General features: G+C 38.4%; 1 protein-coding gene across 4 annotated transcripts in view; it reads left to right on the top strand.

Annotated features, from left to right (window-relative positions):
* Positions 1 to 6,094: 6,094 nt before the first annotated feature.
* LOC129744090 (E3 ubiquitin-protein ligase SH3RF1-like) overlaps positions 6,095 to 17,320 on the top strand; it is a 61,084-nt gene continuing 49,858 nt past the window's right edge. Inside the window, exons 1-2 of one of the 4 annotated variants that reach the window (XM_055736454.1) lie at positions 6,095 to 6,372; positions 7,640 to 8,105. In XM_055736454.1, coding sequence (XP_055592429.1) covers positions 7,992 to 8,105 — 114 coding nt within the window. In that variant the 5' untranslated portion in view covers positions 6,095 to 6,372; positions 7,640 to 7,991. Of the gene's footprint in view, positions 6,377 to 7,409; positions 8,106 to 17,320 lie in introns of all 4 variants that reach the window. The other 3 variants (XM_055736453.1, XM_055736455.1, XM_055736456.1) reach the window with 3 other exon arrangements.

The raw sequence follows: 17,320 nt of genomic DNA, 5'->3' as shown, positions 1-17,320 counted from the left end.
TTATTGGCTTTACCTCTATAACATAACCGGCCAAGTGTTAATTACTCTTCTACTTACATGTCTATTTTACATTCAATTACAAAATTAGCTATCGTTTTATATAATTCAATGTCTTTCTTTTTTAGTATCAAATGAATATCGGGTGGAATTCCTTTTTTCATTAAAATTCGCCAAATAGGTCTACGAAGATTTTCAAATCTGCTGCATGCGAAGATAATGTGATCAGGATCTGCGATGGATTCGCCACAACTGCACGTCGCGTCCAATAGGATACCATTTCTAGTCAGATGAGCAGGGAGCCGTGAATGATTTGATATTAATTTGGAAAGGATTACAATTTGTCTGCGGTTGAGATCCAAGCTACTAAACCATGGTTGGAGCGAAACGTTAGAGATGATGCTGTGACAGAAACGTCCTTTAGTTCCTGCATTCCACTTTGCTTGCCATTTGTGCACTGTTGTACGCCGAATCGGAAACTGGATGTCGAATGATGTTAAAATATAATCTGCTGTACCACCATTGATGCACGCACTTTTCGCCTCTTGATCTGCCAACTCGTTCATTGGAATACCTCTGTGAGACGGAACCCATATCAGATGGATCTCGTGCCCCATTCTTTGTCCTTCAAGAATGGAAGCTTTTATATCGTACCAAGCAACGGGATATTTTTGATTGATGTTGATTTTTTTAAGGCTCGTGAGACAACTCAAACTATCGGTTAGAATAATATACTGAGCAACAGGAAGGCTTACGATCATTTTCGCAGCATGCCTGATTGCTAGAAGCTCTGCCATATAAACTGATGCTTTACTGTCGAGTTTGATCCCTTCTGCAGGCGCTCCAAAACTATTTACCACAGCATAACCTGTGCCGTGTATATCTTTCGACCCGTCAGTTGCCAAGATTTTCGCGTTGGCATACACTTCCAAGAGATAGTTTGAAACCAAATCAGCTGCCGATGAGTTCTGGTGTTCTGAACATAACCGTTTAACAGTGAGATCAATGGATATTATTGTTCTTACAACTTCACGGTTGACCATGTAGCATGGGAGATTATTTAGAGGCTGTTCAAGTGGAATAAATTCGTTAAGCATTCTTATGGCGCGGTGTATTCCCGTAGCCACTAAGCCACCTTCCAAGATCGGTCTGGAGTATTGACCATGCCAAGAAGAAAGTGACGCTCTTTTATTTACAAAACGCATGACAGCAAGTTCTCTTCTTTGTTGCAGCGGAATAATACCAGCCATCACTTCGAGTGAACCTGTGTGGGTGGTTTTTGTGGAGCCCAAACAGATTCGAATTCCTGCCCATTGTAGTCTATCCAAAACGATGGCTTCTTTTTGTGTTAACTCCGTCATAAATATGGAACCGTATTCCAATATTGATCTCACACATGACTTGAAAATAGCTAACATTGCTGCTGGATGTGCTCCCCATGACTGGCCCGATATGCTTCGTAGAAAGTTAAGATACGGAGCCGTACGTTTTTGTACCTCTCTAATATGACACGACCACGACAGATTTCGTGTGAGGTACATGCCGAGTAACCTCAGGGATCTGACGTATTCCAAAGTGCAACCGCCGATATTTATTTCTGGGGGATTATCACATTGTTGTGTCGAGATCAGAAGGCACTTACATTTCGTGGGCGAAAGTTCTAACCCAAGGTCGAAAATATTTTCCACAACTATATCCACTGCCCTTTGGAGAGATTCGCAACTATGCTCCAGCGAGGTTCCTCTTACAGCAATTGTTGTGTCATCGGCGTAATTTACGGTTATCACATCAGGAGGGACACTGTTGATCAATCCACTGATCACAACATTAAAGCATAACGGACTTAGTGGAGATCCCTGAGGAAGGCCTTTCCACGTTGTCCTAGATATTGAATCTAATCCATTTGAAATGCACAAATTCCTTTCTTCAAAAAGATGGAAGATACTTCTTACTAGGCATTCAGGGACTGTTAATGAGCGTAATTCGCGGACCAGAACATTAATTTCCACGTTGTCGTAGGCGGCTTTGATATCGAGGCTACATATCACCACATGCTCTCTTCTTTTCAAAGCTAAAGAAGCTTCATTAATCAGGGGAAACAACGCATCCATTGTTCCTCGTCCTTTCCTAAAACCGTTGATAGCTGAAGGGAATAAGTTGTTGTTTTCGATGAAATGTTCTAGTCGATCTTTGATTATGAGTTCATACACTTTGCGAAAACATGAAGCTAACGCGATTGGGCGAACAGCAGAAGGAGAAATCGGATCATGACCACTTTTAGGAATCGGTACAATTTTAAAGGTTTTCCAGCTTTCCGGAATTCTTCCTGAAGCAAAAATTTGGCAATAGATTTTTCGCAACTGACTAAGCGCCGCCCATGGGAGATGATTTATGACGGAATATGGAACACCATCCAAACCAGGAGCCGAATCTTTACCGATTTTTAAAACTGCTTGAATATCCGATACTGAGAATGGTAAACCAGTTTGAGGGCAACACGAACATTGTAGAAAAGCCGGGGGTGGATTTTTGGCAGATGAGGGAGCCAACTTGTCCAAAACATCGTTGGCCAAATTGTCCGAAATTCTAAGGTTTTTTGATGGCTCTCCGCGCCCTTTGAATCTTCTAGCCATCCTCCATAAGGTTGTGAGGGACGTAGAACTATCACAACTATCACAAAAATGTTGCCAACTTTTCCTCTTCTTCTCGCGTACCAAATTTCTGAACCTTCGTTCTGTATTAGCGTACCCTTCGTAAGCTTCGGTTGACAGCTCTCGTTTCCAAGCGCGGAAAGCAACTCTGGTGGCTTTCTTCGCTTCTGTTAGCTCTTCGTCCCAATAGGGTTGCGGTATTCGGCGAGTGTGGTTCGAGTTTACTGATGGACAGGATCTGCGCAGTGCTTGCCAAATCAGCTCAAAGAAGACATCAAAGCTATCCGGTTCTCCATTTTCGACGAATGATTCCTCGAGGCTTCCGGTAAAACGTTCCCAGTCGATTTTCCGAACATTGATTCCAGAGTAGAATTTCATCGCGCATGTAGTACTCGAATGAAAAACTATCGGAAAATGATCGCTTCCATTTGGTGAATCCAAAACCTCCCAGTCGAAGCACAAACTAAGGCTCGAAGAAACCAGCGTGATATCAATTGCGCCCCACGACCGGTTTACATCAAACCTAGTTGGCTGACCATTGTTGAGAATGACGAGATGAGATGTTTCGATGGCTTGATGAAGACGGTCTCCACGTGTGTTTCCATGATCGCTTCCCCATAGGTGATGTTTTGCGTTAAAGTCTCCTCCAATGATGCACGGTTTCGGAACGGTTGATAAAAAATTATCAAACTGAGTCTGCGATATGTTGGCTTGCGGGTGTATGTACACAGATACAATAGTGATCAACCCGGAGATGTATTTGATCTGGCAGGCAACGGCTTGAATATCCGCTGACAGTGCAATAGGAAATGCTACGGGATTCAGTTCTGAACGAATCGCGATGGCTACGCCCATCGAGTTTCGTCTGTGATCTTTACGAAAAATGGTGTGCTGCGGTAGACTAAAGTTTGTGTGATTGTCGAGATGTGTTTCACTCAAAAGCGAAATATTGATATTGTGTGTATTTATGAGCTGGATTAAAGATGAGCGTTTACTATTTATCCCTCTACAATTCCATTGTAGACATTGCAGAGGAACGGTGGCTGTTAAAGTGCTCGGTGTGGTGTTTTTCATAATCTGAGATTAGCAAAATATCCTTTCATTTTATCACTTACAACATCCGAAATTCTCTCCAAAACCATTTGTTGAATTTTTTGTCGAGTTTCAACATCTTCCTCAGGAACTTCCAGAGCCTCTGCAACGATATCGATGACCTCAGTAGATTCAATCGTCGATCGGATCGAATCGCAAACCCCGTCAGAAATGTTAACTTCAAGTTGGGGAAGCTCATCGTCCGAATCGACATTATGACGACGTTTGCTGGAAGGATTAGACCCATTCTTGTCAACATTACTTGTTTGGCAAGCAACTGCCACGGTGGATTTTGTTGTTGGTTGGGAGATGATAGTTAGTGAGTTTGATGATTCATTTGAAGTTGTTCCACAAAACCAATCGACACGTCCTTGTGAAAAAGTGTCGCGCCGCTCTTTATCGGTTTTCTTTTTTTGAATTATTTTCGGACAAAGCTTGTGATCATTGGCCCGATGGGAGCCCAAACAGTTAACGCACTGGGGCTCACTATTTTCACATGCATGATCTTCGCCGCCCACTTGCTCCAAGCATTGGTTACAGCGTTTAGCACTCTTGCATCCTTTTTTATCATGTCCCAAGCGCCAGCAGTAACCACACTGGCGGACAGGATAAATGTACTGCTTAACAGAATAAAGCACTCTATTCAACTCGATGTGAGTAGGTAAACTCTGCCCAGCGAAAGTAAAAATCACCGTAAACAGGGCTTCCTCTTTATCATCAGCTAATTTTCTAAGCACACGACGAGCATGAACTATCTCCGGGTTATCAACTTGATTCGACTTGCGTTTATCGTACGCATTAGCAAACTTCAATTCTTCATCACAAATATCCGGCTCAATATAGGCTACCCCAAGGCACTCCACCAGCCGTTGGGGGATAAAAAAACGCACTTCATTTGAGGTACCGATGCCTGCTATTTCATTAGTAGCATCCCTCGATCGCATCAAAATTTTCATTTTGGTTTTAGAAACCGGCATAGCACGTATAAAATCGTCACCAAATTTCTTCACCAGACTTTTAGCAATCTTCGCAGCAGATATATTTCCGACATTTGTTTCAGCCATAACGAGATATGGCCCAGCATAATTTTCGTGATATTTCCGCACTCGAACTTCATTTTTCGATGACCTTGGTGTATCGTTGTGGGTCATTGCACCGCTCGACAATAGCGTGTGGAAGGAGAGAAGAAAAATAAATTAGATTTCGATTCAGCTCACACACACGATGTGCAACGTACCGTAGTTCAAACGAGACTGACCTAGCAAAATAGTAAATAAACGTTTTCCCAATTTCCCATTCACTGATCTATAAGGTAAATGCCAGTTGGTTTGGTTGGTTTCTTCAATGAAAATATAAACAAAATTCATTCAAAAATTGATATTTATTTGAAATAAATAGGGACTTTTACATTATATTATTTTTATTATTTTAATGTATCACGGATGTCGTGGAATACACCTCGAAGCTCTGTGGGTCGATCTGAAACAAAAACCAATTTCTATGACGAGAACCAGCACAACTAAATGATATCTAAGAAAATACTTACCATTCTGCTCCGGTTATCACATATTGGGCACGAAGCAAACTTCCTTCCTGAACGACAAAACAGCTTAACCTCAATAAACGGGTTCGGCAAATAGTTACTTTTTTAGATAAATTGTACCGTTTTGTTTAGCTCAATCCATGTCAACTTCACCTCGCATACGAGGTAAGTTTTACCTTATTTTTATTCAGCTCAATTCAGGTAAACTTCACCTCGCTACGAGGTAAGATTTTTTGGGTTTACCTTTTTTCTTGGTGAATTGTACCTTTTTTCCATACTCGATTCAGGTAAATTTTACATCGCTGTGAGGTGAGTTTCACCTCGAAGAAGTAGAAGTTACCTTTTTGGCTTTCACGAGCGTTCACCTTGCTATCACGGTAAATTTTACCTTTTTATTATTTTCCGTGAGAGGAACAACGGAAAACCATCAGCGTTGCCAGATCTACGAATTGATAGAATCATTGAATTTAGCGGATCACCCAATGAAATCTACGCATTATTTGTGAAATGATTATTGTTGAATTTTATTGAGGTTGATATCCGTTTGGGTAAATTTTATCACGATGAAAAGTTCGTTTTAAAACTGCGATATTCAATCATTCAATGTTCAATAATTTTCGTTTCATTTCTCAGATTATAGGCCAAAGAAAAAACTGGCAAGACTGACACACCTACACGAGCAAAATTGTCGATCCAGTTTCCAGTTCCCATTTAGCGGTTATTCGAACCGTTCAACTGTTCTCAAAATTCGTCCCAGTCGGCCCCAGCCAGCAGCAGCCAGCAAGCAGCAAATTCGTTCCGTCCGTCCGTCCAGTTCAGTTCAGTTTAGTTCAAAATGCCTCCTTGGGCGGATCGGATCATTTTCGCGGTCGTCGTGTTTGCGCTGTTTGTGGTTCCCCTCGTTCTCTGTTCCGGTTGTGTGTTGGTGGTGGCAGCAGCAGATCTGCCTTAAAACTTCTTGTGCTGGTGGTGCGTATCGCGACGCGAGAAGCGATTCGGGAACTGGAGGAACAGCAAAAAAAATCCCATTCAAGTGCAGCAGCACCACATTCTTTCACTCCGGCTGGTGGCTGGTGTCTACTCTTAAGTGTATGTAGGTATTACCGTTTTTCCTAGGTTCCCGAAACCATTTTGCCAGCCAGCCAACCAGAGGCGCGAGAACGGGGCCAAGGAATTCCATTAATGAAAATTTGCTGCTACTGCCCTCTCAAGAGATACCCATATAGGTGGTGCAGCAGCAATGGTGTAATTGCTCAAAAACTTTCGGATTCGGTCGGTCTTTTTTTGACGTCGTCTCCTTGCCCTTCTTGTATTTTTATCCCCGGGAAATAATGGGGCGGGTAGTCGATAATGACGGGTGGAATTGACCTGTGGGCTGGCTGGTGGAATAGTTATGCAAACGCGTTTGTTTCGATTCCCATCGATTCTGGCTTGACTGGCTCATCGAGATGTTATCTTTTCCCAAGGGGTTTGGTAGATGAAATGTTGACGAAAAGACGGGGAAAGGAGGCATGTTGAAGAGATGGAAAAGGTGTTACTTTTTTGTGTGTGAGCCATGTTTCGGGGGAAGACCTACGGATACATCCGGGGAATTTTCCTTCTTGAGGCAGCCTTCAATTCTTAATAGTTTCTTCATAAAAAGCAATTCAAAAATGTCACTGTAAGAGAGAGAATTCCTTATAAATCCTTCCAGAAAAAAGGTTGATAAAAATAGAGAGCTTAAAGGAAGCCTTTCCAAAAAAAAACCCACAAGAATTTCTCGTTGCCTAAAGTTGGAATTTCAGCTGGATAGCTTCGTAGTAGATGTTATGTGTGAGTGTGGTGGCTCTAACCCCTTGCAGCCCCAATTCCTGCTGGGAAGGTAACCAAGAAGCTCCCCTCAGTTAGTTGATACACACGGGACGGGCGGGGTAAAGGAAAGAAGGTGTCCACAAAGAATCCAAAAGAGCAAGTGGCGAAGAACGAGCAAAAGTTAATGCTTCTGCTGGGGGCTTTCCAATATTATGTGTGTGCAATCAAGAAAAAGATGATGATGGCCGTGGCCACAGCAAGAAGTAGTTGGAAAGAAGTCTGTCCAGCCAGAATCTGGTGCTACAGGTTTCGAGAGTTTTATTTTTATTTATCAGTGCCAACTCCCATCATCCGTTCGATGGGAATATACATATATCATACCCAGTACCAGGACCTGGACTGGTTCCTGGGTTGTGAGCAATAGTGGGGTGGCAAGAGTTCAATTCCCGCGGGCGGCCGTTTCGATATTGTGCAATAATCATAACCAGCAGTAATTGTAGGCTTGATACCGAAAATTAAGAAACCAACGACGAATCGCTTATGCTTTCTCCCCTCGGATATTTAGGAAGAAGAAGAAGAAGGTTCCCCAACGACTGCACAGTGAATTATTAAAAAAAAGTTAAAAACGGGAAAGCAAGGAAGAAGTAATATGGCAATTTGAGAATGTGCAGCAACGCGACGATGCCGATGATGATGATGGTGGGATGTAAAAATTTCTGAATTGTGCCTGATAGCCTCGGGGACAGATTTTGTGGAACGACGATACGGGAGAGCAACATAAAAAAATCTCCACTGAGAAAAAAAAAGTTCAGGATTCAAGCTGGAAGAGTTATGTTGAGGATAACTAAAACCAATACTACTGCGGAAACAGCTAGATCATCGTTGTGGTAATCTTCAGCAATCCCTCAGCACGAGATATGGATGAACGATTGCTGAACGATCTGCTGGAGTGTTCCGTGTGTCTGGAGCGGTTGGATACGTCCTCCAAGGTTCTACCATGTCAGCATACCTTCTGCCGGAAATGCCTGGAGGTAAGAAAACCCTTTTTGTTTGTAAGTTATAAATCATACTTTGATTAAACTGCGGTGAATGCGTGCATCCATGATCAACATACGATCCCAATTATTTGAGTGATTTCAACATTTTGAAAGGTGGAGTTATCTTTTAATACGATAAATCCTCTTCTTGTTACGCCAAATTTTCAGAAAATTTTCCAAAATTGATTTCCTATGAGAACCCTCAAGTTTTTAAAATGGGATGGAATGGAAATAATCTAGTCATGCAAACAATGACTGGAACAAATTTGATGAAAAACACCTAAAACTGTTTAAATTTTTTAAATGTATTTAAAATTTATTTAAATTTTAAATATTGCTCTAGTAAAAGATGCATTTATTCCCCCTCTTTAAAAAAAGATTTTTTTAAAGAAGTGCATAATTTTTAAATATCAAGGCTTTTTGTGTTTCAAATTTTATGAAAATCGCTTAGTAATTGTTCCAGCTGTGTATTATTTTTACTGATTTTGTGCGGAGCTCCACCGTTTTGAATGAGGAAAAAAGTTAAGCTTTCACTTAATAAAGAATAAGTCTAATCTAATAACAAATATAAACGGATGCTAACATTCACGTTCATAGAATCACCCGTTTTCAACTTGTTCGTTTTTCTAATTTGGTACAATAAATCATTGATTTTGTCAAAATTTGGTTTTGAATCAATGTCTATAAACATCGGCTGAAAATATTTTAAGTTGCGCTGAGTTTTATATTGATTTTTATGGGAGCCCCTCACTTCAAAAGTGAAACATTACCTCAATCTTTTCTTGTCAAAACTTGCCAGTGTACCAGATTTGTTGAATATCATGTAAAAATTGTATGAGTTCTGTCGATTTTTCTAGTTGGGACCCCCCGCTTGAAAAATGACGAGGGTCAGCATCAACTTCTCATGTCAAAACATACATGTGAACAAATTTTTATAAAAATCATCCGATCAATTCGAAAAAAAGAATTGTAACATATTTTATGCAGATTTTTTATGGGGGACCCCTTCCCAAGGTAGGAAGGTTTTCAAACTATTTTACAAACAAACCTAGGCCCAAAACTCTTGGTAGGTACCAAATTTCACGTCATTCTAACCGCCCGTGGTGTCACAAAGAAAATTCTTCCATTTCTATGTATAAGAATTATTATGGGACCCTCAGAACCAAAGGGATATATGTACAAAAATGGTGAATTTTGAGTCTATAATGCCAAACGATTCTTCATCTTTCGAACTTAATTATTGGTATTTTTTCAGATTTTTAGAATTTTATTTGCACATCTTTATGTTGGAAAGAAAAATTCAAATTTTCGAAAAATATATGGAAAATGGCCAAACGCAACAGCTTAACGTTTTTTCTCTAAATAAGCTTTTCTGCACTCATATCCTTTTGGCTTCAAGGACCTCATTTGTTTCAAGAAGCGATGATGTGGTCTAGTGGATAGGCTGGCGCGAGTCTGGTAACCCAGGCGTACTGGGTTCGATTCCCGGTATCGGCAAGAAAAACTTTTGGGTTCGAATCCCATAAGTTGCCGACAGGTGAGATGCTTGGGGAGTAAGTAGAGGCCAGTCTCGAACCCACCCTTGTCCTTCCTCCAACTGGTATCAGGAGTGGTGGGTTGATCTTGAACTGCATTCTGTCCATATCCAGCCGGAATGGATAAAATGAAGTCCATGATGGTCTAACCAACGTCTCATGATCGTTTACTATTCTACGCTGCCTACTCTAAACTTTAAAATTTTCTTCTCCAAAAACTATCTCTAATTTTCATTTCCAGTGTCAGCTCCCCGAGCTATTTAAACGCCACAAAAAAAGGACCTCATTTGTTTCAATAAATCCTCTTTCAGCGTCAAAACATGGCTGCGTTAAAACTTGCTTGTGTATTGAATTTCAAAAATATCACATGAAAATTGTATGAGTTTTGTCGATTATTCTTTGAGTTTTGTGTGGGAGCCATCCGTATTATTCGCGAGAAAGGTCATTCTGCATGATGAATCAACTTCTTATGTCAAATCATTCCTGATAACCAATTTTCGTAAAAATCACCTAAAAATTGTAAGAATTGTGTTCATTTTTGTGTAAATTTTGTATGAGAGCCCAAAGCATGAAAATCTTGAAACTATTAGGCTGATGTCATGCTGAAGCGACAAGCAGCGCAATACGTTCACGCGACATACCTGCTCTCATTTGATCTCCATGGAAAAAGCGCAGACCTGTCATGCTGAGCGCATTGGAAAGCGCGACAAAGCTGATGCCAGGGTGTTTTGAAGCGCGACAAGTAGAAAATCCAATGGGAATGTTGTTTTTTCTCGGTTTAACCACTGATGAACTGATGTATAAGCTAAGGCTGATGTCATGCTGAAGCAACTAGCAACGCAACGCAACGCAACGTTCCAATAAGATTGCGTTGCAACGCATTGGTATGTCATGCTGGCGCGACCTGTCACTTTGAAATTCCCTACAAATCATCACTTCTCTACATCTGATAATGCTTTGAATCGTCTCCTTTCTTTCGGGAGTCATCAAAAACTCATCAAATCACGACCCGGATTGCAAGAATGCCAAAATTTGAACCGACAAAATTCCTTGTTTTTTTTGCCGGAACTAAGAATTCATGAAAATTTTCTCGCCGATTAAGATATTTTTTAGTTTATTATCACAAGTTCGGACAGATCTTCGTACTATTGTGCTTAAAACCCGGAATCACTGCTTCAAATCGAGAAAAAACAATATTCCTATTGGATTTCCTACTAGTCGCGCTACAAAACACATTGGCATCAGTTTGGTCGCGCTATACAAAGCGACCAGTATGACAGGTCTGCGCGATTTCCATGGAGATCAAATGAGAGCTGGTTAGTCGTGTGAACGTTGCGTTGTAGGTCGCGTTGCTAGTTGTTTCAGCATGACATCAGCCTAAGCCTTGAAAAATGTGTAAAGTCCTGACGACCATTTTGAACTAATTTTATGATTTTTGATTGAGCCACAAGATGTCTCCAAGGACACCAGAGAGAACTGTCAAGAAGAAAATGAAATGTAAACAAAACAAAATAACAAACTTTTAGTCAATTATGAAAAGGTCGTATTCAGGCTTGGCAAATATCATCGTCATGAGGCGTGAAGCTGTGACTGTGAAGCCTCTTGGTCCGTCAAACTCAAATGACTGTTCCTTAACGACCAGTCACTTCGTTTGCCAGTCATTCATTCCCCATTCATTTGAAGCTAAAATAATAACCTAGTCAAGGAATCGCATTCAAACGACCGATGACGAAAAAGAAACGCATTTATTATTATTGTTGCTCCTGCCAGCAAGCCGAAGATGACTGAGAAGAACAAGAAAAGCATTTATTATTATTGTTGCTCCTGCCAGCAAGCTCGTTTTCAGTTTTTTATTGCTATTATTGCTCTCTGCCAGCAAGTCGTTCAATTAGTTGGACCTGCCGTCAGCAGCCGATCGAAGTGTGAAGAGATTTGCCAGTCACTCTCAGGAGAAATTTTGACCATGTCTGTACCAACACGTGAAAAGGATGTATCTCCATATATGGCGAATCGAGAAAAACGCGTTTGAAGAAAATACAACCTATTTTAAATCGCTAATTAAAAATCACTTGAAATGTTTGCATTTTATGAAAGTCAAACGATGTTTAGAAGCATCCCCTATATGTTAGAATAGAGGAATATCAATTTTTATGAAAAAACAACGCGCTATCGTAGATAGAACCTAGTTCACGTAATATTTTGTCTCTTTTGTTTATACACCCTTTGCTCTTTTCTCATTTCTAGCTTTAGTTTTAAGCTCGCGTTCATTTGTAACTATGTTTTTATGTTGAATAAAGTGTCAAATCTTTACCAAAACATAAAAAGCATCTATCTCAATATATGGCGTATCAAGAAAAACGCATTTGAAAAAAATACAACCTATTTTAAATCCCTAATAAAAATCACTTCAAATTTTTGGTTTTTATGAAAGACAAACGATTTTTAAGAAGCATCCCATGTTAGAATAGAGGAATATCAATTTTCATGAAAAAACAACGCGCTATCGTAGATAGCACCTAGCTCACGTAATATTTTGTCTAACCTGTTTATACACCCTTTGCTATTTTCTTATTTTTAGCTTTAGTTATAAGCTCGCATACATTTGCAACTATGTTTTTATGTTGAATAAAGAGTAGAATTAATTATTTTGAGTTTGTGTGCGGAATAGTAGCGAAAAATTGTTCCGGAGTAAAGGATGTATATCCATGTCATGGCAGTTCTGGTTTTAGAATGTTTATAGATCCTTTACTCAAATTGAGTTTACAATGTAAAGGAATATTATTTTCTCAAAAGGGTTTTACCGTTGAGTAGGGCAACTGTTGGCCTATCATGAGGTACTGAAAATGGTTTTTGTTTACTTTTGGAGATAGATCCTTTTCACGTGTTGGTACAGATGTGTAGGAGCTTCGCCAGTCGATGATGGAGAAATGTTGATTGTTGTCGTGCTTTATCCGTCATGCGAGTAGTGAGGCTCCGTCAATTGAGAACAGTGCCAGTCGTTTGATGAAACAAAACTAATCGGGTCAAGCGTGACGGGCGAAATTTACCATCACTGGTCGTATTACTATTTGAAGAGTTTCGAGAAAATTGATGTTGAAGATTCGTTACACCTTTATGATTTGCGATATCAAAATTTTTAGCTTAAAGCTGTTTTTCGAATTGCTTCAAACCAGCTAGAAGCACTTGATATAAGCAGATATGATGCATGAAAATGCCCGCTCAGAAAAGCCTAGAATCTGTATTTCTTCGTTGGATTGTTAATTTTAAGCTCAACTGGATAAAATAACTGGTTCGTCTGGCTAGTTCAAAGTTGTTAGTCTCTTTAGTAAAAAGAATCAAGTTAAAATGAACCAGATGAATTGACCTTGTTGTGAATATATTGAAGCCGTCCATTCTTCTACGATGCGCTCTTCCAAGAATCAGGTACTTCAAAAGTTGATTCGGCTTGTTTATATGATAGCATTTGAAATTTTGCACACGTTTCTGATATTTTATAATTCAAACTTGTACATCTGTCATTTCGTCAGTCTCTGCATTGAAAACATTATGATGATGCTTTTTTTTCTCAGCTGAAATTTATTCATGGTTCATTTAATTATATAGAGCAATTCATCTAATTGTATTTAAATTTATTTATTGATGAGTTTAAATACCATTGCGCCCTTTCGAAAAATTCTTACCTTCAAAAGAGCTATATAGAAACAATGCCATCTATTGCGCCGTTCAAAAGTTACAAATCAAGCAATAGATGGCTCTGTTTTTCGTCACTATTTAACGGCTTCATTAAAAGACAGCACTGGAAATTTTACACATGTTTCTGAAGATTTTTTGTTCGAGCTTGTACATCTGTTCATCTGTGGTTTAACCACGGTTTTAACCACAATAGTTCGTAGATCCGTCCAAATTTGTGATAATAAACTAAATAATATCTGAATCGACGAGAAAATTTTCATAAATTCTCAGTTTCCGCAAAAAAAAAAAAGAATTTTGTCGGTTGAAATTTCGGCATTTTCGCAATCCGGATTATGATCTGATGAGTTTTTAATTGCTCCCGAAAGAAAGGAGACGATTCCAAGCATTATCAGATGTAGAGAAGTGATAATTTGTAGTGAATTTTGAAAGCGCCATGGCGCGCTAGCATGACATACCAATGCGTTGCATTACTTTCTTATTGGAATTTATAACGCAAAGCGATGCTTGTCGCCTCAGCTTGACATCAGCCTTATACAAACTAAGATTTGCGATCGATTTGCGAAATCGATCTTTTAAACTCAAATTTCCGGCTTTTTTTATCGATTCTGTATCGAAAAAATGGTAAATCGAATCAATCGGTTTATTTTCGATCTTTTAAAGTTTTTTTTTCTATTTATTCAGGATATTTTGAGATTCAGTTTCGTGTAGAATTTTGATACCTGCACAATGCCAAAATAATTGAGAAAGCGTTTTTTACCTCTATAATCTTGAGGAAAACCAGAACTTTTATCAAATGCTCAAGTAGGGTAAGTGAGCCCTATTTTGGCATGGTCCTTATCTTGGCATGCCAACATGCCTTTTCATGTTTTTCAGATTCAAATTGAGCTAAAAAATTTTGAATATATTTTAATTGCGAAGAGAATAATTTGTTTCAAATCTGTGCATACCGAATTTTTTAATTGTTTGTACTTTATTAAAGTAGTTAATTTTTTTCGATCTGCATCCGAGGCAATTATGTTGGAAATCATCGTATGAAAATCAGAAGAACTCACCTTTCTAGTGCAACTGTTAAATTCACATGCGATTTCAAACGCGGGCATTCATTTGAAAAGTTTGCAATAAATACTCATGCCTACAGTTAAACTCGGCAAAAAATAAAAAAATACTAGAGAGACAAAAGAATGAATATTTATTTAGGCTTTGAATAAAAATTTAAAACTTATTTTGTTCCTTTTCTTGGCATGCAACTTCAATCGAAATACACCACCAGTGTTGGAAGCTGGAAAAAATACATGTTCATTAAAGAGGTATTTTTGAGCTGATGTTTTCCCTTAAAATTCATTTAAAACCACGCAAAAATGTTTTCATACTAATTGGGTTGTATGATAAGATCGCTTCTATCAACTTAAGCTTCGAAATAAGTTGGAGAACATAAGTGATTCGACAAACTAAAAGTCATATCCAAGCATTTTAAATGCCAAAATCGCTATTTGGGAACCATGAATCGAAGGTACATTGGTATGCGTGCCAACAGCATTTGCATTGCAGTCTGCCGAACAGAGACCACGTGGTCTCCTACAGAACACAGTGGTTCGAAATAAAAAAAACACTTAATGAAATTAAGCAACTCACAAGACTTAAGATGTTTTTCTTATCAAAAACTATTAGATCGATGGCCAATTATGACTTCAGTATATAAAATACATAATTAATTGAGTTTTGGGATCGTTTTCTATTGCTTGGAAACCATATATTCAGATTTCAGATAGTTTTTTGGATTTTTGTTCTAGTTTTTTTTATCTTGAAAACAGAAGTTGGAAGTTCCGGAAAATATCGTTTCCAATCATTCCTTAAAATATTAGATGTGAGTCGAATTAAAAAATGTTTTAGCAAGGTTTACATTCTAACATCTATTTGGTGTCAAACCACTGTGCAACGCCCCGGGCATTCGAGATGGCTCTAGCTAGAAGCTCATAATCTCAGCTAACAAATTCAAAAGGGCAAAATTTTAAAATTCCATTCAAAAAATTTTTCAATTTCTTACTTTATGAAGCCAAACTCCACAATATGAAATAGTCGTTTGGTAGTGAAAATAGCCCTATGTGTCGCAATCGCAAGTCTCCTAGAGTATTTTATTATCAACTTATGGTCTATAAAAAATCAAAAGGAATACTTTAAACAATGATTTATAAATGACAACACATCATGATGCACAAAACCATAGAAATGTCGTAAATGAATCTGTCTTTAGGTTTAGAATTCCTGAATTCATCCAGTTAGCATTCAAGTCAGGAAATTCTCAAAAAAAAAAACTGAGAAAATCTAAGCAATTTTTCAATATTTGGAAAAATCTAATCGATGAGAAAAGTTCAAAATAAGATATTTCAATTCAACGTTACAATACCACTTTCACAACAAACATTTCACTTTTACTCCCGTTTAAGCCGTATTTGATTGTTATATTGATGAAATTGTCTCAAAAAACTTCGCAAAAATTATGAACTGTGAAATCTTTTTAAAAAAAGGAATGTGGAATGAGGAATGTTAATCAATCGGCGCCAGATACGGATATTTTACCTCAATATTCTGGCAACTGGACCACACCAACTTTTTTTTTAATTCTACGTTGAAAACCTGGACTAGTCTAGCTAAGCCCATGCCATCTGAAATACTTTTCCTAGATTGATTGGCTTTATTCAGATTTTATCAGACCTTCATAAGTTACATACTGTATATATATTGGAGAAATTTTTTGAAGGGTTTAGTTTAAAAAGTTTGCTTACAAAATATGTTAAATTTCATCAAAGGAATTTAGAAAAGAAAGTTCAAACCACTCGCGGAAATAATTCGTTTCTGAATCGGTCCCTATGATGAAGGTTTGGTTGTCATTCATAAACCAATTGCAATGACTCTTGTTCATACACAAATATTCTGAAACAACCTGAGGTGTTTATAATCATCACTTTGTTTAAATGAGTAAAAAGATTAAAGTTTTAAAAATAAAAAAAAAAAAATGCGGAAATTCTGGACTTCCGACTTTTTGAAATGAAAGCTTATTTTGTGTTTCCCTTCCAATCAAATTTCATCAATGTTTTCAAAAGCCTTTTTGTTGTATGAGTGAAGCCCGGTGTTCCATCGTCGCATAGAACTTTACGCTCAGCTGACGTCATTCTGTCAGTGGCCTCATATTCAGAATAGCCAACGATTCTGTTAACTGTCAATTGAGCATGGTTGGTAAAGATCTATTGCACTTTGCTGGTAGCCAAGAATCGGATCATCTAAACGGCAAACAATTGGTACGGCGGCCAAGTAATTGGAGCACCGCAGTGAGTACTTTGCATGCATTTTGCTCACATTAATGGAAGTTCCATAGAGAAAACATATTTTTGTTGAACTCTAAGCAAGTTAGCAAATAAATTCTTCAAAGGATGTTCTAAGGTGCACTCAACAGGAAGGTTGGAATCTTGAAAAAAAAAAGGGTGAACCGTGCCTTAGGTGCCAAGGTCGGGTACATTTACCCTAATCGAAAGTGATTTTCAAATATATGAGCTTTCATGTCGATTTTCACTTTTTACTTCAGCATAAAGCAACCCTCAGGCAGAACTCCTCACAAATATTAAGAATATCGATTTTGCAAAGATCGATCCTTTTGCTTCGATTTTTTAGGTGGGTCGATCCTGGAACCATTCAGCTGAATCTATCTTTTCCAGAAGATCGAACAATCCTCATACAAACTATCCTTGGCACAATAAATTCTCGGATTCAGATACAAAATTGCAAGTAATTCTGATCGCCCATTTACAAAAAACGCCTCCTATATCCTCCTCAACTATATGTATGTAATAGTATATCTAATGGATATTTTGTTTTCAACAATAGGGTCAATCGTACAATTGAAGTTGAATCTATCTTATATACAATTGAGTAAATTATACCATCACAGTTGAATCTATTATATTCATAGTTGATTACATAAGGTCA

Source organism: Uranotaenia lowii, chromosome 2 (assembly GCF_029784155.1).
Source record: "Uranotaenia lowii strain MFRU-FL chromosome 2, ASM2978415v1, whole genome shotgun sequence".
Lineage (NCBI taxonomy): Eukaryota > Metazoa > Arthropoda > Insecta > Diptera > Culicidae > Uranotaenia > Uranotaenia lowii.
Note: the sequence above shows the minus strand (reverse complement) of the source record. Positions and strands in the feature narration are given on the sequence as shown.